Source organism: Salvelinus fontinalis, chromosome 29, assembly GCF_029448725.1.
Source record: "Salvelinus fontinalis isolate EN_2023a chromosome 29, ASM2944872v1, whole genome shotgun sequence".
Lineage (NCBI taxonomy): Eukaryota > Metazoa > Chordata > Actinopteri > Salmoniformes > Salmonidae > Salvelinus > Salvelinus fontinalis.
Genome location: NC_074693.1, coordinates 24,431,826 through 24,456,474, shown reverse-complemented (window position 1 = coordinate 24,456,474; position 24,649 = coordinate 24,431,826). Strand labels below are relative to the sequence as shown.

The 24,649-nt window shown below is 47.0% G+C and overlaps 1 protein-coding gene across 1 annotated transcript in view; it reads right to left on the bottom strand.

Annotated features, from left to right (window-relative positions):
• Positions 1 to 24,649, bottom strand: part of LOC129827672 (dystrophin-related protein 2-like) — a gene marked incomplete in the record, with an annotated part of 139,307 nt that overhangs the window by 45,984 nt on the left and 68,674 nt on the right. Inside the window, 9 exon segments of the mRNA XM_055888717.1 lie at positions 1,675 to 1,879; positions 2,953 to 3,027; positions 3,528 to 3,589; positions 5,553 to 5,613; positions 6,783 to 6,861; positions 11,485 to 11,631; positions 16,786 to 16,942; positions 17,198 to 17,309; positions 18,357 to 18,477. Coding sequence (XP_055744692.1) covers positions 1,675 to 1,879; positions 2,953 to 3,027; positions 3,528 to 3,589; positions 5,553 to 5,613; positions 6,783 to 6,861; positions 11,485 to 11,631; positions 16,786 to 16,942; positions 17,198 to 17,309; positions 18,357 to 18,477 — 1,019 coding nt within the window.

Below are 24,649 nucleotides of genomic sequence, written 5' to 3'. Positions count from 1 at the left end.
GGAGAGGCAGGGGGAGACATAAGAGAGGCAGGGGGAGATATAGGAGAGGCAGGGAGAGACAGGGGGAGACCTAGGAGAGGCAGGGGGAGACATAAGAGAGGCAGGGGGAGATATAGGAGAGGCAGGGGGAGACATAGGAGAGGCAGGGGGAGATATAGGAGAGGCAGGGGGAGACATAGGAGAGGCAGGGGGAGACATAGGAGAGGCAGGGGGAGATATAGGAGAGGCAGGGGGAGACACAAGAGAGGCAGGGGGAGATATAGGAGAGGCAGGGGGAGACATAGGAGAGGCAGGGGGAAATGGGGAGACATAAAAGGAGGTAGAGAAGCGAGGGCATGTCAGCACCTGTCTGCTGTGTGTCATCTTCAATATGTGCCCCCAGCTCCTCACCACGTGGGACGCGTTACTCCCCGCACACCCAAAGAGTGTGACATGCCCTCTGAGGAGCTAAGAACACACACGCACACGCACACACACACACACACACACACACTTCTCCCGAATCAAAAGCGCTCTGACAAACCCACTCTCCAAAATAACCATAGAAAAGAGAGGGAAAAAACTGCATTGGTTGTCTCTTTAGTGAGGACACCTCATGATTATTACCGCTCACACTGCACACACACTGCAAACACACACACACACACACACTGCAAACACACACACACACACACACACACACACACACACACACACTGTACACACAAACACACACGTAACGTCTACACTTGTTGTATTTGGAGCATGTGACAAATAACATTTAATTCAATTTGATTTGACACTGCACGCACAGCTCATTTACACCCAGAGTTGATCGGAAAACAAAAAAGCAATTACAGGAAATATATGTGGAGGATAAAATTGCTGATTTCCACTCATTAGCAGCAGGTAGTTAATTAAGAGCTGCAAATTACATTCATTACCTTTATTTTAAAAATGGGTCTGTTTCTTTTTTCTCTCTTTTTTTCATGTTCGCCGGGAATTGCGCCTCTCGGATTCTGTGGAGGGCTTGGCAGTTGACAGAGAGGGACAGGCAATCAGAATCAAACAGTTTATGCTTCTGCTGGGTCTCAGTTGCCCTGATTGGACGCCTGCCAGATTGATTGAGCTACTGCCTCTCTGTAATCTTATTCACGACGAAGCCTCCCAGCCACACAGCCTACTTCACCAACGAGACGCCCCGCTGAGAGGACTCTCAACCAATCAGAGCACTGGAGTAGCAGAGCGTGATGGTCCTTGATTGTGGGAAAAGGTTTTTATACTTGCGAGGTGGAGACAGGGTGAATTTAACCAAGGATATGTGTGAGGTATATTGGCAGTAATGTCAATGGCAGAGTGTCCCAGATAAAACAGAGCTGCATGTGAAACAGAACTGACAAAAACAGAGGTATTTGGTTCATTAGCTTAGCGTAGCACTTACAAGTAGCTAACAACACAACTGTCATGAACAGTCACTAATTAGGTGAAGATTAAACTTTACGTCTGAACCCAAAACCCCTCAAAGATAATACGAGGTGAGGTAATGTGTTGCTATGTGCTATTAGTGACGTCCAAGAGACATTGACACATTGAGCAGCCAGTTAAAAAAAACGACCTGGTTTTGTTGAGGCCATGTTAGGTTTAGGGTCAGGGGGCAAGGGGTCAAGGTGAACGGTCAGCAGTGGTCAATTGTACCTGTCGTAGACGTTGAGCAGCCAGTTGAGACACATGTCGACACAGAGAGGGATGTTGACCACGATGGCCCTCCTCTCCTCCTCCAGTCTCTCATACAGGCCGGTCAGGGCATGAATCATCTCCACCACATCCATCACATGTTCCCCGTGCTGCAGATCCTGCTCCCTGAACACGTCCACCACACTCACCAGCCTCAACAGGTCCACTGGATGGACGCGCGCACACACACACACACACACACACACACACACACACACACACACACACACACACACACACACACACACACACACACACACACACACACACACACACACACACACACACACACACACACACACACACACACACACACACACACACACAAACCACCAGGGGACAGGAGAGTGAAGGAGAGAGTGCTTATTCACCTTTTACCCCCCACTTAAGCGCTGACAGATGTTGCGAGAGCGCCAACCCAAATTAGATTTTGCTCCTCTAAACTAATTTGAATGGCCATCCCAGGCTGGGCAGAGGACTGGAGATAAGAGGGTGTCCTCTAATGACAGATGTGATTGGATAGGGGAGATAAGGAGATGGCAAAGCACAGGAGATGGCTGGAGTGGGTTAGGGTTGGGAGAGGAGTCACTTCTAGGCATTTTAGATGGACTTTTATAGAGCTCAATCCATACTTAGAAAGAGGAAGGGCGAGAGAGACACATCTCCTCTCCTCCCCAACCCTGAGAGAGAGAGAGAGAGAGAGAGAGAGAGAGAGAGAGAGAGAGAGAGAGAGAGAGAGAGAGAGAGAGAGAGAGAGAGAGAGAGAGAGAGAGAGAGAGGGAGAGGGAGAGGGAGAGGGAGAGGGAGAGGGAGAGGGAGAGAGAGAGAGAGAGGCAGGGGGTATAGCGTTTTCAGCAGTGCGTTCATGCTGTGCTTTCGCAGGCCATTTCCCTGTGTCAGAGGGACGAAGAGGGGTGGAGAGTTGAATGGAGAGAAAGCGAGAGTGTGAATGGAGAGAGCATGAAAAAGGATGTGAGCAGCCCCCTGTGGTAAAGCGTGGCCGCAGGGCTGACTCAGGGTCAGGGGGAGCCAGAGCGTGGGGAAGGGAGGGATGGAGGGAAGAGAGGAGGAGACATCTGGACTGTGGAAGATAAAGCTACTACGCTTGGTCCTGGAGGGGGCACACACGCATTTATGCCTCACTCATCCACATGACCTTGGCTAATTACCTCCCCTCACGTAACTTAATTGGGCCAATTAATTAATTCAATTAGCCTGCATGACAAACACAATACGTACATCTCAGAGCCTTCTGCACCCGCCGCAGCTTCATGGCTGTCCGGTACGCTGAGAACTTGATGTTGTTCAGATCCGCTAATGAAGAAAGGAGAGAGGGATAGAGAGAGAGAGAGAGAGAGAGAGAGCGAGAGAAAAATACATCTCAAGTTAAAGGATGGCAAGGACATCCTACTCGTCTGCTCTCATCCTCCCCGTGTTTATCAGCCCATCAGTGAGTCATTAGCAGGGGCGATGTAGCTACATAATGCCGCTCCCTCAATGCCTCATAGCAAGTCTGTCTGTCTGTCGGTGTGTGGACAACACCCCCCCCCCCCCCCCCCGTCAGATAACATTAATAAAAGCCACCCAATGCTGTTTAATAACAATTTATTCAAATGAAATGTAGGAAAAAGCAATCATAGAGCCGTCAAATTGTTCCCGCAGGTTAATGAGAATGGTGTCGTCGGTCTTGGGGGTGTCTGAAATATGGGCCCTTAATGAGGTATGGGGTGATGGTGGCAGGGGCTCTGTGGGCCTCTGGAGGCCCTGCGGAGGTGCACGGTAAGGGCCTAACTCTTTCATTGTCTTTATCTTACCCAGCACCTGGTACAGCTCCGTCATTTTTGGATGGTCCCAGCACGTTGTCTGGGCCTGATGGCTGAGGGAGAGTAGGAAGGGAGAGAGGAGAGGGGTGAGAGGGAGAGGGGGAGAGGAGAGATCGAAGGAGGACAGAGTTAGACAAGAGTAAAGGGTTTACAAGGGAGAAAGTAAGGAAGGTGAAGAATTTCATTCCAAAACGCTATATATCCATTTTCAGAAATGTTCGTAAATTAGCTTTTATTGTTTAAAGAAATGATGAAAGATTGGTGTGTTTTTTCACTATATAATCACAGCATGGGGTTATTCAATGAAGGCATGCATTTGTTTAAAATCTATCACTTGAAGGTTTCATTTCAGAGAGACAAATAATCATGTATTGTTCTGCTAAATGGTATATATCTGCCTCACTCTCAGAGGAATAAGTAGAACTGCAACGTTTTACAAAGCCAAATGTAACTAATGACATTTTATAAAGAAATTTACGAATTATACATTTGTGACATCAATATTTTATAATAATTTAAAAAATGATATGTATGTAAAACATTTATGTTTGACATTTGAGTCATTTAGCAGATGCTCTTATTCAGAGTGACTCACAGTAAGTGCATTCATCTTGAGATAGCTACTGTAGGTGAGACAACCACATATCACATCAAATACACAGGATATGAACATTCCCTTCCACCTAAACAACGGATGTATATCGGCTTGCAACAAAAATAAAAACATTTTCACACACACATCTGAAATCTATGAGTAAAAATCTGAGAACATGAATATTTTACACACACATGAAGGTACCTATAAACAATCATGTCTGATGAAAACACAACTGTGAAAAATTGGTGGATGTAGTTTCCATCTATGACCTTATGGACCTGTAAAGGTCAGACACACAGCAGCAACAAGACAGTAGGACCAATGTTCCACTACGATCACTCCTCACCCTTCACTGTGTACCGGCTATAGCTCTACTGTGCACCGGCTATAGCTCTACTGTGCACCGGCTATAGCTCTACTGTGCACCGGCTATAGCTCTACTGTGCACCGGCTATAGCTCTACTGTGCACCGGCTATAGCTCTACTGTGCACCGGCTATAGCTCTACTGTGCACCGGCTATAGCTCTACTGCTCTGACGGAGTTAAGTAAATGTGATATTTCAGATTTTTATTTTAATACATTTGCAAAAATTTCTACAAACCTCTTTTTGCTTTGTCATTATGTGTAGATTGAGGAGGAAAAAACAATTTAATCAATTTTAGAATAAGGCTGTAATGTAACAAAATGTGGAAAAAGTGAAGGGGTCTGAATACTTTACAAATGCACTGTATGGCGGACATGTAAGAGGTTTCACATAGAGAGTTGCTACTGTCTTTACAAGTCATTAAACAGACAACCTAACCTAACACTCTACCTTCTCAGCCCATAGTACAAGGAGCAGCGCAGGAAAAGGAAAATGTACCATGGGAAAAACGATAGCCAATAAATAATTGACGCGCACAGCTAAATAAATGAGCGACCCCCAAGCAGGAAGTTTGCCAGGACCCGGGGGCAACTCCAATGCCTGTCATTACCTGTATGAGACTGTTGGATGGATTAGGTGCCCAACAGAGTGCCCGTCAGATATTCCCCTCCAGTGGCACAGTTACACAGCCCATAAGAATTAATAGTCAGGCAGCAGGTGGGGACAGGGGGGGGGGGGGGCACAAGGGCTAACAGCAGTGATTAAGAAAATAAACACCCCTGTTTGTAAAAGAGATACGCCGACACTCACACCCAGTACACATACTGTATATACACGCGCATGGATGCACACATACACAAATACACAAGCAGACACCTCAGAGCTGAAAGAAAAACACAGCCCAGACCGGGACAATGGAGCATTGATGAAGTAAATAGATAAGTGGTCAGGAGGGACTGAGCTCAATACTGTTTTTCTAGGGATACCTTATGAATGTGTCTTCTGGTAACTCAATACTGCCATCTGAACAGTGACTCAATACTTTAGACTTACTTGATGTAGTAGGGCACTTTGTTTGGCGAGACGGCACGTTCCCAGGGTATCTGCACTGAACCTGTAACGGAAAATCAATCGCTAAGGCACATCAAGCATGAAAAGCCATTTGCACATAACCAGTGACCATGTTCACGTCCCCAATGGCACCCTATTCCCTACTTAGGGCCTATTCCCCCATAGGGCGCTGGTCAAGAGTAGTGCACTATAAAGGGAATAGGGTGCCATTTGGGACGTGGGTCACGTGGATCCAGACAGTCTGTGACCATTCAGAGGGAGAGCTGCAGTACATAATAGATGGACTGAAGCTGAAACGGTAAACGCAGCCTTTTGTGTCTAGTCCCAGAGAGGATTATTGTTGGTAAAGGCTAACGGAAAATGGGAGATGAAGGAGTCCCACACCCGGTCAATGTAGCATTTTAGCTGTAAGCTTAGCTAGATTGGCCAAGCTAGCTGGGACTGGAATAGGCTAGACTGGATGAATAGGAGATAAAGGGAGACGCGCGGACACACACACACACACGTGGACACAAGGACACTGTCACGATAGACATAGTACTCGGTGAGGCAGCTACACACCTTTACACCTTTACACACACAAACACACACACAAACACACACAGGCGAGGAGAATCAGCTCAGCCCCAGTAGCATGACAGTCCTTACACAGCGTGACTGTGGCAGAGCTGGGGGGACTGAGGACGGCAGGAGTTCCCTTTTAATATTATACCACCATCACAGAGCAGCACACACACACACACACACACACACACACACACACACACACACACACACACACACACACACACACACACACACACACACACACACACACACACACACACACACACACACACACACACACACACACACACACACACACACACACACACACACACACAGCATGGGCAAAATCAAACCAATCAAAGAGAACTACGGAAACGTCTCTATCTCACTACTGCTGCTGTGACTCAGTGGGGGATTAAGGCACAAAGCCTGCCCCCTCCACACCCAACCCAGACACCACAGCCTCACACATCCTCATACACAACCTCACACTATGACCAACCATGTTGTAACCCCCTTCCCTCGAACAACCCCCCCACACACACACCACCCATCCTAATTTTCAGCCTCCCACCCCCTCCTCCCCCCAGCCCCTATACAGGAATGGTACAGCGTGGCACGGCACCCAGTGCCAACTTTACATGAAGGGAGAGGAGCACTTACTGGACAGGAAGTGCTGGGATCCAGGGCCAAAGTCTCTGTGAGCATCCTGCAGCTGCTTCAGACGCTCTTCAATGGAGGCCTGCGAGGAGAGACACACACACACACATTTACATTACATTACACACACACACACACACACACACACACACACACACACACACACACACACACACACACACACACACACACACACACACACACACACACACACACACACACACACACACACACACACACACACACACACACACACACACACAGAGAGAGCACGGGAGAAATCCAAGAGTTTCATAGAACCGTCTCCATCATGTCTCATTCCCCCTACGCACACCCCTCCTCCCTCCCTCCTTCTCCCCCTCCTCATCCTTCATTTGGCAATTAAATAGTGCTACGGAAAAAAGGAAACATTGACGCACCTCCCCTGCCACCTTGCCTTAGCACTTTGAGGAGCGTCAGGTAGGGACAGACGACACGGAATCTACTCTGCTCTGTCCAGCTCTGTTCAAATGAGGACAGTCATTTCACAGTAAGCTCTGTGTGTGGGAATAGAGGTGTGGGGGCGGAGGAATGGGGAAGGTGGACCCATACACACGTCAACAAGCCAGAGGGATTTGAGTTGATGAAAACAAGTTGTGCCATTCATTGTCTCTGTATGTTGTGTTTTGTCGATGTGGCTGTCCCAAAAGGGATTTGTTGAGAACTAATCCTGGTTTATTTACAAGGTATTCGATTGAGTGTATAAATCATTGTCAGAGGATGTTGAAACGTCTCCACCAACAAAGGGCACTAAATCCACTCACACACACAGAGTGAGAGTGAGAGAGAGAGAGAGAGAGAGAGAGAGAGAGAGAGAGAGAGAGAGAGAGAGAGAGAGAGAGAGAGAGAGAGAGAGAGAGAGAGAGAGAGAGAGAGAGAGAGAGAGAGAGAGAGAGAGAGAGAGAGGCAGTTATCCCTAGGTACAAGCCCAACGAGCTGTAATGAGAAGTTAGCGTTATGGAGAGAACATTACCACCGCTCAGCATACACACGGCTGAGCAGGATGCACTCAAGTCGTACGCAGATTGCTTTGGACTAATTTGGATCAGTTTGAATGCGGCATGGAGATGACTGTGCCAACACTGCAGCTGACCACCATCTATCGCTGCTACCGCTAGACTGCTAGGCTAACGGAGGTTCTCTCACAGCAGAAAGACTCAATTATTCAAGAGAAAAATATTTGAGAATCAGCCTTGAAAATGCATTACATCTGTGTCACTGGAGACAGAGGAGCAGTAACAGATGTTACTCAAATTACATGGATTTAGCATTTAGCATCATATTATTCAACAGGAGAATGACGGAAGGAAGAGAGAGAGGGAGAGAGGGAGCGAGAGAGGGAAAGAGAGAGGGGGGGGCATTCAATATGTTGCAGTGTTCTTGCTTTGGCAACAGACTAATCACTGAATTTAATTATTGAATTGAGAGAGGGAGTGAGAGAAAGAGAGAGTGAGAGAAAGAGAGAGTGAGAGAAAGATTGTACAGTTCTTGACTATGGTAACACCAGCAGCCACCACTCTTGAACCTTTGGAGGCTGTCTACCATAGCCCTCTTCGCTTTACTACAGGTGACAGTTTTAATACTCATCACTGCATCCTGTATCAGAAGGTTGGCCAGAACTCATTGAAGTCCCGTAGATCACTTCCTTACTCCCTTCTTGTTTACAAAGCTCTGCTCCACAAGTGTCTAACAAAACTCACTTCCCTGTGGAAATATACAAATATGACATACCCAATCCGTTCGCAGGGTTGGTTAACTCTTGAGGTCCCGCTTGTCTCCATAAAGTCTGGTAAATCCGCCTTCAGTTTTAACGCTCCAGTTATGGAATACCTTACAAAACAAATGACACCTGGATTCCCTGGTGCCAATAGAACAGTTTAAAACTGTACTTAAATGAGTTCACTGAAGTGTGCAGTTGTTTCAATTGATTATTATAACTTGTTGTAATGACCTGATGTAATGTATTTATAGCTGTCTTGTAGTTTTTATCTTTTTGTCGTTGCTGTATTGATGTACTTTTTGTCCTCAGGGCACCATTATAAATGAGACCCTGGTCTCAGTGTGGGGTACCCTGAATAAATAAAAGTTCATAAATACGAGAGCCCTGCCTTATTTGCTGACTCCTGGTGTAAAGGACATCACGCTGCTTGCTTAGCGAGTACCACTTCCTCCCGATTCGGCAATTACCTAGCGTGAACTCAGGACCTCACAAACACACGTGACCACACTCCTCAAGCGTCAACTCATCTTCAACCCACACACAGTTGTACCATCAACCCACACACAGTTGTACCATCAACCCACACACAGTTGTACCATCAACCCACACACAGTTGTACCATCAACCCACACACAGTTGTACCATCAACCCACACACAGTTGTATCATCAACCCACACACAGTTGTACCATCAACCCACACACAGTTGTACCATCAACCCACACACAGTTGTACCATCAACCCACACACAGTTGTATCATCAACCCACACACAGTTGTACCATCAACCCACACACAGTTGTATCATCAACCCACACACAGTTGTACCATCAACCCACACACAGTTGTACCATCAACCCACACACAGTTGTACCATCAACCCACACACAGTTGTACCATCAACCCACACACAGTTGTACCATCAACCCACACACAGTTGTACCATCAACCCACACACAGTTGTATCCTCAACCCACACACAGTTGTACCATCAACCCACACACAGTTGTACCATCAACCCACACACAGTTGTACCATCAACCCACACACAGTTGTACCATCAACCCACACACAGTTGTACCATCAACCCACACACAGTTGTACCATCAACCCACACACAGTTGTACCATCAACCCACACACAGTTGTACCATCAACCCACACACAGTTGTATCTTCAACCCACACACAGTTGTACCATCAACCCACACACAGTTGTACCATCAACCCACACACAGTTGTATCTTCAACCCACACACAGTAGTACCATCAACCCACACACAGTTGTACCATCAACCCACACACAGTTGTATCTTCAACCCACACACAGTTGTACCATCAACCCACACACAGTTGTATCTTCAACCCACACACAGTTGTCCCATCAATCCACACACAGTTGTACCATCAACCCACACACAGTTGTACCATCAACCCACACACAGTTGTACCATCAACCCACACACAGTTGTACCATCAACCCACACACAGTTGTATCCTCAACCCACACACAGTTGTACCATCAACCCACACACAGTTGTCCCATCAACCCACACACTGCTGAGGCATACTGCAAGAAACTCTGTCCGATGGTATTGGACTTTACATTTTTTTGGTAACACTTGGATAGTCCCAAGTAGATCATTTGTAGATGTTCAGTAACTGTCAACAGCATTTCAACTAACTATCCACTAACCCCAACCCTAACACTAACCCTAACGTAACCTTAGCAAGCAGTTTCTTATCAACAGGTAGTTTGTTGATTGTAAGACCATCAGTAGAGCATCTGTATGGGACTATCAGAATAATATTATTATTATTGCTTTTTTTAAGGACAATTGGTTGTGTGGAGGTTGAAGAGATGTTGTGGGAAGGTTGAAGTTGTGGGGAGGTTGTGTGGAGATTGAAGAGATGTTGTAGGAAGTTTGAGGTTTTGGGGAGGTTGTGTGGAGATTGTAGAGATGTTGTGGGAAGGTTGAGGTTGTGTGGAGATTGTAGAGTTGTTGTAGGAAGGTTGAGGTTGTGGGGAGGTTGAAGAGATGTTGTGGGAAGGTTGAGGTTGTGGGGAGGTTGTGTCGAGGTTGAAGAGATGTTGTGGGAAGGTTGAGGTTGTGTGGAGATTGTAGAGATGTTGTAGGAAGGTTGAGGTTGTGGGGAGGTTGAAGAGATGTTGTGGGAAGGTTGATGTTGTGGGGAGGTTGTGTGGAGGTTGAAGAGATGTTGTGGGAAGGTTGAGGTTGTGTGGAGATTGTAGAGATGTTGTAGGAAGGTTGAGGTTGTGTGAAGGTTGAAGAGATGTGGGAAGGTCGAGGTTGTGGGGAGGTTGTGGGGAGGTTGAAGAGATGTTGTGGGAAGGTTGATGTTGTGGTGAGGTTGTGTGGGGATTGAAGAGATGTTGTGGGAAGGTTGAGGTTGTGGGGAGGTTGAAGATATGTGGGGAGGTTGTGTGGAGATTGAAGAGATGTTGTGGGAAGGTCGAGGTTGTGGGGAGGTTGTGGGGAGGTTGAAGAGATGATGTGGGAAGGTTGATGTTGTGGGGAGGTTGTGTGGAGATTGAAGAGATGTTGTGGGAAGGTTGAGGTTGTGGGGAGGTTGTGGGGAGGTTGAAGAGATGTTGTGGGAAGGTTGAAGTTGTGGGGAGGTTGAAGAGATGTTGTGGGAAGGTTGAAGTTGTGGGGAGTTTGTGTGGAGATTGAAGAGATGTTGTAGGAAGGTTGAGGTTGTGGGGAGGTTATGTGGAGGTTGAAGAGATGTGTGGGAAGGTTAAGGTTGTGCAATGACCACAGATGAAGTGAAGTTAATATAACACAAGGTTATGAGCGAGGGTATTATGGAGAGGTTAAAGGGAGAGTTGAAGGAAAGGTTGAGGGGATTCTGAGGCAATGTTGAGGTGAGGTTGTGGGAAGGTTGTATGGATGTTGTGGGAGGTGGTTGAGCGGGCTCCAGTTACCTGCAGTAGTTTCCAGCGGCTGTTGAGGTGCTCCAGGGAGTGGGAGTTTTCCATGGACAAATGGACGTCAGAGATGGCCAGCTCATGAGCCAGGTCATTAATGTGCTTCATGCCCTCTTTCACCTGAGTCAGCTCCTCCTTAAACAACTAGAGGAAAGAGGGAGGGAGGGAGGGAGGGAGGGAGGAGCGAAGAGGAGAAAGAGGAGAAGGAGAAAAGAGGGGGAAGGAGAAAAAAGGGGCAGTGAACAACAGAGAGAGAGGGAGAAAGAGAACGAATGGGAGCAGGAGAGGGAGGAAAGAGAGAATTAGAGGCTCATAGACAGACACATAATACATGGTGCTGGTATATAGACAGATACATGGTACATGGTGCTGGTATAGACAGACACATGGTACATGGTGCTGGTATAGACAGACACATGATACATGGTGCTGGTATAGACAGACACATGCTACATGGTGCTGGTATAGACAGACACATGCTACATGGTGCTGGTATAGACAGACACATGGTACATGGTGCTGGTATAGACGGACACATAATACATGGTGCTGGTATAGACAGACACATGGTACATGGTGCTGGTATAGACAGACACATGGTACATGGTGCTGGTATAGACAGACACATGATACATGGTGCTGGTATAGACAGACACATAATACATGGTGCTGGTATAGACAGACACATAATACATGGTGCTGGTATAGACAGACACATAATACATGGTGCTGGTATAGACAGACACATGGTACATGGTGCTGGTATAGACAGATACATGGTACATGGTGCTGGTATAGACGGACACATAATACATGGTGCTGGTATAGACAGACACATGGTACATGGTGCTGGTATAGACAGACACATAATACATGGTGCTGGTATAGACGGACACGTGGTACATGGTGCTGGTATAGACAGACACATAATACATGGTGCTGGTATAGACAGACACGTGGTACATGGTGCTGGTATAGACAGACACATGGTACATGGTGCTGGTATAGACAGACACATAATACATGGTGCTGGTATAGACAGACACATAATACATGGTGCTGGTATAGACAGACACATAATACATGGTGCTGGTATAGACAGACACATGGTACATGGTGCTGGTATAGACAGACACATGGTACATGGTGCTGGTATAGACGGACACATAATACATGGTGCTGGTATAGACAGACACATGGTACATGGTGCTGGTATAGACAGACACATAATACATGGTGCTGGTATAGACGGACACGTGGTACATGGTGCTGGTATAGACAGACACATGGTACATGGTGCTGGTATAGACAGACACGTGGTACATGTTTGGGTCAACTCCATTTCAACTCAGTCGATTATGGAAATCAATTGACATTTGGTTCATAACGTTCATCAAAGAATGAGAAATTAACAATGCATGCTCAGTTCCTTTCCTCCGTTGACTGAGTTTAATGGCACTAGACTCACTCTGCTATGGCTGTGTGGACTGTTGACCTAGCATTGGAGCAGCTGCCTGCACATACATCATCACCATGGTAGAGATACAACAGGAATCACTCGTGGCTTACGCAACTTAAGAGTCAGATCAACCCAGAACAAACAGCACTAATGATCTAAGGGATGTGTGTGTGTGGGTGTGTGTGTGTGTGTGTTTGTTCATACGGGTGCATGTGTGTTCATATGCATAAGTGTGTGTGTGTTCATATGCGTGCGTGCATGTATGTGCGTGTGTGTGTGTACTACAGACAGACAGAGCCTGCTGACATGCCTGCCATGGTGACATAGTAAAACAAGAAACATGTGCTGGCACTGACAGCATGGTAAACATTTACATGATCATTGTGAAGTGCCTCTCTCTCCTCTCTCTCTCTCTCCTCTCTCTCTCTCCTCTCTCTCTCTCTCTCTCTCTCTCTCCTCTCTCTCTCTCCTCTCTCTCTCACTCTCTCGCTCTCTCTCTCTCTCTCTCTTTCTCTCTCTGCCATCGTAATGAAGAGCCATGTTAATTTAGCCCTGCCTGCCGCGGTCAAGACAGTGACAAAACGCTGTGTATTAGCAAGTAAACAAATAACTGGCTGGGAATTCAACATCGGCCAATCAACTGAGGGGACTTGAACTCCCGTCATATCAACATGTCTCTGTCATATTTCAGCAAGCCATGACACCCAACATCTCAGATTGTTCTGAAATTGTTTCTGTTTTTTAGAAACAGATAAGATGAGCATTCATTATATTCTTAAAATATAATTTGATCTCTGAGAAATTAAGCGAATTGATTGCACCCAAATTGGCCATTCTAATTTATAGGATTCATATAATATTCAATAATTATAGTACTTAACATTCAATTTGGACCAAACTTTTTTCTAACAATGAGTAAGACATGAGGAATCCAAAGAAGTTGTCAAAAGCCACCGCCGGAGCCCCCCCCCCCCCCCCCCCACACACACCCCAGCATCGAGTATATGTATCAGTTCTCTATGTCTGATGAGTAGTATGGAGCTGTGTCTTGGAGTATTGTTTCTTCATCATATGTAATGTATTCTCAAGGAAAGTAGTAATTTAAGTTGTTGGATTTATGTCCCATCCTGCATTCTGGTAGACCAGGGTCGGACCACTAGATGGTGCTGTTCCTGCTAGGTGATTCTTTGTTCAAAGAATCCCGTTCCATTCTTAAAGGGACAGTTTGTGTACTTTTTGCACAGGTCAGTGCCTATTGTCTATTGTACCAAAACAATTGTTTTTATTTTTGTTATGTTTGTATTCACAGATAGATGGATGTACTGTATGTATGTATGTATGTATGTATGTATGTATGTATGTATGTATGTATGTATGTATGTATGTATGTATGTATGTATGTATATGACATTTTATTTTGCTACTCTGACACTCGTCGGATGTGGCAGGGCTGGCAAACTATTACAGACTACAAAGGGAAGCACAGCCGCAAGCTGCCCAGTGACACGAGCCTACCAGATGAGCTAAATTACTTTTATGCTCGGCTTTGAGGCAAATAACACTGAAGCATGCATGAGAGCATCAGCTGTTCCGGACGACTGTGTGATCTCACTCTCCGTAGCCGATGCGAATAAGACCTTTAAACAGGGCAACATTCAGTGTCTTTTAAGTCCAAGTGGGCTGGGCATCCTGACGATACAGGACACTATAATAATAAAATAACTCAAAATCAAATCGCCATGAAACACTCAACCCACATTTAGTCAATACTAACAGAGCTCCAATGATAACAGAAACAGTGCTAAGAGAGCAGATGGATAGAGATACAGATTCTCCATAATGATAGTGAAATTACAGCCATCTAGACAGCACAGTGGAGGAGCCTCTTTACAGCTGATAAATTAGTGAGTGTAGCTGGAGGGAATCTTCTAGGTAGTTTTTTATCAATAACTTCAGAGCTTTGTCTCCATATCTAATCAATACAGCTGAAACTAGTCGTGTTTTCAGGCACTATTTCATCTGTGTCTATTCCACTGCTATTTTTTTATTTTTTATTTTAAATCATTTCTGGGGGAAATGACATGCACAGATTTTGTCTGGTCCTGGTGGCTAGGCAGAGGGTAGACACAAACACACACACAACCACGTAGGCAGGCACGACACACACACGCTCACATGAACACACACACAGCTTACTATTTGAAGCACACACAGCTTGCTTAATATTTCGGACACACACACGCAGGTACTGTACGTACAGTGGAAGTCAGAAGTGTACATACACCTTAGCCAAATACATTTAAACTCAGTTTTTCACATTTAATCCTAGTAAAAATTCCATGTCTTAGGTCAGTTAGGATCACCACTTTATTTTAAGAATGTGAAATGTCAGAATAATAGTAGAGAGAATGATTTATTTCAGCTTTTATTTCTTTCATCACATTCCCAATGGGTCAGAAGTTTACATACACTCGATTAGTATTTGGTAGCATTGCCTTTAAATTGTTTAACTTGGGTCAAACGTTTCGGGTAACCTTCCACAAGCTTCACACAATAAGTTGGGTGAATTTTGGCCAATTCCCCCTGACAGAGCTGGTGTAACTGAGTCAGGTTTGTAGAACTCCTTGCTCGCACAGGGCTTTGTGATGGCCACTCCAATACCTTGACTTTGTTGCCCTTAAGCCATTTTGCCACAACTTTGGAAGTATGCTTGGGGTCATTGTCCATTTGGAAGACCCATTTGTGACCAAGCTTTAACTTCCTGACTGATGTCTTGAGATGTTGCTTCAATATATCCACATAATTTTCCTCCCTAAGGATGCCATCTATTTTGTAAAGTGCACCAGTCCCTCCTGCAGCAAAGCACCCCACAACATGATGCTGCCACCTCCGTGCTTCACGGTTGGGATGGTGTTCCTCGGCTTGCAAGCCTCCCCCTTTTCCTCCAAACATAACGATGGTCATTATGGCCAAACAGTTCTGTTTTTGTTTCATCAGTCCAGAGGACATTTCTCCAAAAAGTACGATCTTTGTACCCATGTGCAGTTGCAAACCGTAGTCTGGCTTTTTTATAGCGGTTTTGGAGCAGTGGCTTCTTCCTTGCTGAGCAGCCTTTCAGGTTATGCCGATATAGGACTCGTTTTACTGTGGATATAGATACTTTTGTACCTGTTTCCTCCAGCATCTTCACAAGGTCCTTTGCTGTTGTTCTGGGATTGATTTGCACTTTTCGCACCAAAGTACGTTCATCTCTAGGAGACAGAACGCGTCTCCTTCCTGAGTGGTGTGACAGCTGCGTGGTCCCATGGTGTTTATACTTGCATACTATTGTTTGTACAGATGAACGTGGTACCTTCAGGCGTTTGGAAATTGCCCCCAAGGATGAACCAGACTTGTGGAGGTCCACAATTTTTTTCTGAGGTCTTGGCTGATTTCTTTTGATTTCCCATGATGTCAAGCAAAGAGGCACTGAGTTTGAAGGTAGGCCTTGAAATACATCCACATGTACACCTCCAATTGACTCAAATGATGTCACTTAGCCTATCAGAAGCTTCTAAAGCCATGACATAATTTTCTGGAATTTTCCAAGCTGTTTAAAGGCACAGTCAATTTAGTGTATGTAAACTTCTGACCCACTGGAATTGTGATACAGTGAATTAAGTGAAATAAATCTGTCTATAAACAATTGTTGGAAAAATTACTTGTGTCATGCACAAAGTAGATGTCCTAACCGACTTGCCAAAACTATAGTTTGTTAACAAGAAATTTGTGGAGTGGTTGAAAAACGAGTTTTAATGACTCCAACCTAAGTGTATGTAAACTTCCGACTTCAACTGTACCTTGGTGGCGTCAATGTGGTCCTGCAGGGAGTCGATGAAGAGGTCCCCTACAGGCTCCCATGCATCCCGGACGCCCTCAGCTTGCTCCAGGGCCATCGCCAGCTCCTCCATGGCTGCTTGCGTCTGCAGCAGTCGCTCCAGGGTCCGCTCCATGTGCCTGAGTCACACACACAACTATTTAACTACAACAGTTATTTTCAGTTTCAACCACTAACCCGTTAACTTCAACCCAACAAATCACCCTAATAACTGAGCATTAACCCCAAGTCCCCAACCTAACCTTATGTGCACAATGCTTACTAAATATAGACCCAATGAAATTTGAGCATAGGCAGGGTAAAAACATATCTAGCCAATCAGAATCATGAGTAGGTTGTAGCCCAATGGAGTGGGCCTGTGTCGTATATCTGACCTGTGTCGGTCCACGCAGCGGGCAGTCAGCTTCTCCCACAGGTCACTGGTTACATTGGCCTGCTTCCACACCGAGCGACTCACGTTCAGGATCCGTTTCCTCGGAGACACTTCTGGAGGGGGATGAGATGGTGAAGAGGGGCAAGGGGTGAGGGAATGAGCGGCCAGGCAGAGATAGTGTTAGACTCAATGTGTGCAAACATCAGTTGAAAGAAACAAGGGAGAAAGAGTGAGAAATAAGGGTGGGAGCCAGGGAGTCTTGAAGGGTCTGAGAGGGAGTGTTGGAGGGTCAGAGAGGGAGTGTTGGAGGGTCAGACAGGGAGTGTTGGAGGGTCAGAAAGGGAGTGTTGGAGGGTCAGAGAGGGAGTGTTGGAGGGTCAGAGAGGGAGTGTTGGAGGGTCAGAGAGGGAGTGTCGGAGGGTCAGAGAGGGAGTGTTGGAGGGTCAGAGAGGGAGTGTTGGAGGGTCAGAGAGGGAGTGTTGGAGGGTCAGAGAGGGAGTGTTGGAGGGTCAGAGAGGGAGTGTTGGAGGGTCAGAGAGGGAGTGTTAGTGCTGATGCCTGCCACCACGAACATTGGGGGAAAAAGGAGGAGGGGGAAACCGTGAGAAACATTTTGTTGGGGGCAGAGAGAGAGTTCACACCCCGTCTTTTCCCCATGTCTGCCACAAGCGGTGAAGAGCAAGAGGATGCTGGGTGGGGGAGGGAGGGAGGGAGGAAGGAGGGAGGGGGGCAGAAAGCCTAGAATGTTGCATTATTGATTTGACCAGATGGTGTGAACTGGATGAATTGGTCCCGACCCAACTGCTCTCCCAAACATACATCCTCTGATCCACTCTGATACAGCAGGACAGGTATCTGCTAATCAGACCTAATGGTGGATACACACCTGCTGGAGACCAACTTAATGAACTTCAATTTCTCTCTGCTCTCACTACTCACGTCTGATTTAGGTATGTGGTGGCGTGGGGTGTGTGTGGTAGAGTGGGATGGGGTGTGTGTGGTAGAGTGGGGTGTGTATTGGGATGGGGTGTGTGTGGGGGGGTGGGGTGTGTGGTGGGGTGTGTAGTGGGATGGGGTGTGTGTGGTAGAGTGGGATGGTGTGTGTGTGTGGGGGGGGTGGGGTGTGTGGTGGAGTGGGGTGTGGCCATGGGTGGCCAGACCTTTTCCGTCGGGCAGCGTCTCCTCGGGCTCCTGGAAGGGGTGCTGTGTCAGGAACGCCTGGGCAGACTCCAGCACCGAGTAGATGAAGGGCCCTCGAGACTTGACATCCTCCATGAAGACCTGGAGACAGACAGGACAGACAGGTGCCCACAGAAAGATGAAAGCATAGTACAACCACAACATGCATGGGCTCATTATAATACATAAATGACGCATACACACGCACACATGTATACACTAATTTGAATACATAGACAAGAACATTCTTTACAGACATGCATATGTTGGCACACACACGCATAAAGACAGCGAGGAGCCACTGGCAGGACCCCGTAGGACTGCCTGTCTGTCTGCACTACTGTCTCAGGGCTGTGAGAGCCTATGGAAGAATAGAAGGCCAGGAGTACACAGAGTATTGGTCAGCTGGCCTCCTCACAAAGATCACCCAATTACCTAGAGAGGCTGGCTGCTCCTGGCTCTGTTCCTGCAACTCTGCTCATGTAAATCATGAAGACCTTAAACTGCCTGACTACACGCACATTATCCAGATTTCTACTTCAAGTTTAGAAACCAACACAATGGAATTAATGACTCCAAGACGGCCCCTGAAATGGCACCCTATTCCCTACATAGTGCTCTACTTTGACCATGAGGCCCATAGGGCTCTGAGAACCCTCTGGGTCCCACCGCCAGCGTCAACCAGCCTCTCCCTAATCTCCATTCACTACTCATCTACACTAGGTATAAACTTGAATCTTCATTCATTAATACAGTAGGAGAGTGACATATATTTCCTCCCTCCCATGTCATTTATTTAGGAAAAGCCAGAGGCTTTTCCAGCAGGATGGGAAAGCCATACCCTCTTAGTATATGAAGAGATTACCATTTTTTTATGTGAAATCTGCTAGACTACAAGCTTACTTTCTCCCGTGGCGAGCAGCGACTGTCTTTCAGTGCCTATTAAACCCCACAACCGCAGCCAGTCATTCCCTGATAACACCAGCCTCCCTCCTCGCTCACTGAATTAATTACGAAACCCCGCTGAACTGACAAATACAACCGACGCTAAGCAAACACGCAAAAAATCTGATCTGTGCAGGAGCTGTAGTTCTTGATAAGATTTCCTGCTGAGGTTACTAAGGAAAGTAGGATTTTAACTCGCTTTTCTCATTTTTCTCAGGGAACGGTTGCCTCCCTAGGAGGAATTGGGGGGGGGGTTGCTTCCCTCCCTCAGGCCTCCTCTGCGTTAAAACTTTAATTCCAGTTAAATTTCACACTGAGAGGTTCCATCATTAGCTGAAGGAACATTCAAAATAAAGACTTCAGCTCCGATTAGGCTGCATTATGCATGCTGGAAGAGACGGAAAAGTCTGAGGAAATGGTTTCATTACCCCCTCCAAACATGTTGACAGTCCCCCATTTATGTTTGGGGCCCTCAGAGACCCCATTACACTGAGCTTTCTCACAACACAGAAGACATATCCAGCTTTCATCATCTCTCTGTTCTGTAGATGATTTGATTCTGCACTACACACACACTTTTTTGAACGCTACACACACATATACTTAGAGCGAAGAACACACACACACACACACACACACACACACACACACACACACACACACACACACACACACACACACACACACACACACACACACACACACACACACACACACACACACACATACACACACATACACAAAGACACACGCACACAAACTGAAAGGGACACATCCCTACATACCAAAAGACAGCAGAATAAATCTACTTAAGATCAATAATTCTCATTTCTTAAAACCCTGTAATTCTCCACAGAAAACTCAATGCTATTTCACTCTCCGCTTTGTCGGAAAGGTTTTAGAGCAACGGTGCGCTTGGGGAGTGGGAACATCTTAGATAGATTATAAAGGAATACTGCATTTAAAATGGGGACATAGAGAAAAGAAAATTGGTGGTGGAAGGAAACGGGGGAAGAAAGAGGGGGGTGAAGAGAAGAGGAGGGGGAAGGAAACGGGGGTGGAAAGAGGGGATGGAGAGAAGAGGAAGGGGAAGGAAACGGGGGAGAGAAGTGGAGGGGGACATAGTTTTTGACACAGTTTTTTCACAGTAGATCATACTGGTTCTTACTGATTCGTACTGGTTCATATTGAGTAACAGAATCAGCAGGATGGGAAACAGAACATTAGAGAGAGAGACAGAGATCGAGATAGAGCAACGGTGCGTTTGAGAGAGATAGAGAGAGAAAGAGATGGTGTGTGACTGGATGGTTTGTGTCCTGTTAATTGGGAAGCGGATTTCACAGTGCCAGTTGGTCGGGGTGGAGGGGGAGGAGAGGGGGAGGACCACTATCACTGTCAATACGACTCTCCCCCCTCAGAGACTCACTGCAAAATCTGACAGCACAGAAAATTGGAACAAAGGTGGAAAGAGCATTCTGCTGTAGTACATGACCAATTATGGTGTGTGTGTGTGTGTGTGTGTGTGTGTGTGTGTGTGTGTGTGTGTGTGTGTGTGTGTGTGTGTGTGTGTGTGTGTGTGTGTGTGTGTGTGTGTGTGTGTGTGTGAGTGAGTGCGTGTGTGTGTGTGTGCGTGCGTGTGTGTGTGTATCTGCCTTCCTGCCTGCCTGCCTGTTTGTGTTCTGGGGAGATCTCACACCGAATGGAGGTGTTTTTCCCGGGAAATGGATAAACAACCCAGGAACCATTGCTAGGAAGGATTTTCTCAATGTTCTGCCACAGAATGAGGAGGAGTGCAGAACAAGCCCCTGAATGTGAGAGACTATTTCTCCCCATCTTATATTCTGCAACCTTCATCTGCTTGGCTCCACTGCTCTCAGCTTTCAACCACTTTTATTCCCCTTTCACATAGTAGCAAGGGCTTTTTAACATGTCAGTCAATTAAAAAGATTTCAGCTGAGGCACTCTTCTTACTTAACGGCAGTTCAGGATATCTTTACAGCTTCACCACTGGGCGGCTTTAACACACACCACAGACATCTTGTTGCCTCAGATCTCTCCTGCAGATAACAGCCAGAGTCTTAAATGATGAAATAGAGTCGTTATTTTGATACATGGACAAATTAAGAGAGCCTCAAATTAAAGTGGTTCGTAATGAAAGTAGGTAAATCGCTGAGAAGGGATTGAGGGATGGAGGGATCAATGGATGGATGGAGGGAGGGACGGAGAGGTGGAGGGGTGGAGGGATGGAGGGATGGAGGGATGAGGTATGTACTCCTATCGAACTACTTACCCTCCGTCCTTAATGTTAATGGCTAACCAGACTAATAGGTTAAACTAAGGGTAGTGTCACAGCACCGAAACATAGCCTAGGGTTCGTATTCATTTCATACAGGTAACTAGGGAGTTTCTAGGGAGAAACTGTGAAGGGTTAGTGTTAGGTGCCTTTGCATTCGTTTGATCAATACAACTCAACTGGATGGTAATTCTAACACACATTCTTGCAGCTCGGCACGAACGATGGGTTCCACTCAAGGAATCTTGGAAACCTACACAAGGGTTGTGTCGTGACGTCCATCCACCTCGCCGGCGGGAGCAGGGTTTTTCTTTGTGGCTAAAAAAGACGGGGAATTACGTCTTTGCATCGACTACCGGGGACTTAATGCCATAACCGTTCGTAACCGCTACCCGCTACCCCTTATGGCCACAGCCTTTGAGCTGCTCCAGGAAGCAGTGGTCTTCACTAAGCTAGACCTGTGGAACGCATACCATCTTGTGCGGATCAAACCCGGTGACGAGTGGAAGACCGCTTTCAACACGCCTACTGGTCACTACGAATACTTGGTGATGCCCTTCGGCCTGACCAACGCCCCGGCTGTGTTCCAAGCGCTCATAAACGATGTGCTTAGGGATATGCTTAACATTTTCGTGTTTGTTTACTTGGATGACATCCTCATCTTTTCGAGCTCCCTTCAAGAACACACTAAGCATGTCAGACAAGTGCTCAAACGCTTCCTAGACAGCCATTTGTACGTTAAGCCGGAAAAGTGTGAATTCCATTCCTCTCGAGTACAATTCCTGGGATTTATAGTGGAACCCGGTCGAGTCCAGATGGACCCCAAGAAGGTAGGGGCGGTAGCGGATTGGCCCACCCCCAAGTCCGTTAAGGAAGTTCAGCATTTCCTGGGCTTCACTAACTTCTACCACAAGTTCATCATGAACTTCAGCTCGGTGGCAGCCCCTCTCTCAGCTTTAACCAAGGGTGGCAACACAAGGTTTCTGTGGGGAAGAGAAGCTGAGACGGCCTTCCAAGGACTCAAGCAGCGCATCCTCTCTGCTCCCATCCTGACACTACCGACGGCGGATGAACCTTTTGTGGTGGAGGTAGACGCATCAGCGGTTGGTGTTGGAGCTGTCCTGTCTCAGAGGGGTGAAGACAAGAGGCTTCATCCTTGCGCCTTCTTCTCTCACCGGCTTACCCCGGCCGAGAGGAATTACGATGTGGGGGATCGTGAACTCCTAGCGGTTAAGATGGCATTGAAGGAATGGAGACACTGGCTCGAGGGGGCTTCTCAACCGTTTCAAGTGCTTACGGACCACAAAAATCTGGAGTATATCCAGCAGGCGAAGCGGTTGAACTCCAGACAAGCTCGATGGTCTCTTTTCTTCAGCCGATTCCAGTTTATCCTCACCTATAGACCCGGGTCGAAGAATCTCAAACCGGATGCCTTGTCACGAGTCTACTCTCCTGCCATTCGAGAAGATACTGACATGACTGTTCTTCCTGCAGCTAAGATCGTGGCTCCAATCTCGTGGCAAGTTGAGGATACCGTGAGACAAGCTCAAGCCATCGAACCGGGTCCTAAAGGAGGTCCTGCCAATCGGTTGTTTGTTCCCAAGGCAGCAAGATCCCAAGTCCTTCTGTGGGGGCACTCCTCTCGCCTCACCTGTCACCCAGGCGTAGGTCGCACCTTGGAGTTCTGGTGGCCCGCACCTTGAAGTTCTGGTGGCCCACCATAAAAGAAGACGTTGCCACTTTCGTCAAGGCCTGTTCCGTGTGCTGCCAGGGCAATCTTCTCACCTCCGCCCTCAAGGACTCCTTCATCCTTTATCTATTCCCCACCGACCCTGGTCCCATATCTCGTTGGACTTTATTACTGGCCTTCCTCCGTCCCATGGTAATACTACTATCCTAGTCATCATCGACAGGTTTTCTAAGGCGGCCAGGTTTGTTCCCTTGACCAAATTACCTTCTGCCAAGGAAACAGCTGAGTTGGTGATTAACCATGTGTTCCGAGTCTTTGGCATCCCGCAAGATATGGTTTCCCGACAGAGGTCCCCAGTTCGCCTCAAGGTTTTGGAAGGCCTTCTGCCAACTCATAGGGGCCACAGCCAGTTTATCTTCAGGGTACCATCCGGAGTCCAACGGCCAAACTGAGAGGATGAATCAGGAGCTGGAAACCACCCTCAGATGTATGGTTTCCAACAACCCGTCCACATGGTCATCCTTCATTGTTTGGGCCGAGTACGCGCACAACACCTTGTGCTCCTCCTCCACTGGTATATCCCCGCACGAGTGTCAGTTTGGCTATGCTCCTCTATTGTTCCCGGACCAGGAGGCAGAAGTCAGAGTGCCTTCAGCCTCGAGGTTCATCAAACGCTGTCGGCTTACGTGGAAGAAGGCCCGTCTTAATCTTCTGCGTTCCTCACAGCAGTACCAACGACAAGCCAACAGACGTCGCCGTCCCGGTCCTACCCTGTACCCCGGCCAGAGAGTATGGCTCTCAACAAAAAACTTAATGCTACGGGTGGAGTCTCGCAAGCTGTCCCAGAGATTCATCGGTCCCTTTAAGATTGCCAGGAGAGTCAATCCCGTTACTTTTTGCCTGCACTTACCCATATCCCTTAAGATCAATCCCACATTTCACATTTCTTTATTAAAACCTGTTGCTTTTTCTCCCCTTATCCCGACATGCAGACCTCCCCCTCCGCCCCGTATCATCGGAGGCCAGTCGGCTTTTACCGTCCACCGGATACTGGACTCCCGCCGGGTGCAGCGGTCCTGGCAGTATCTGGTGGACTGGGAAGGCTACGGTCCAGAGGAGCGCTCCTGGGTTCCTGCCAAGGACATACTGGACCCTGACCTCATTCGTCAGTTCAGGGCCCTCCACCCTGAGAAGGCTGGTAGGAACGTCAGGAGCCGTTCCTAGGAGGGGGATTCTGTCAGGTTTTGGCCAGGACTGTTCTGGTTTTGGTCAGTAGATGTCCCCATTGCACCTGTTTTGAACCTTTTGTTTTTTCTTGCTCTAATTATTGTTTGCACCTGTATGTC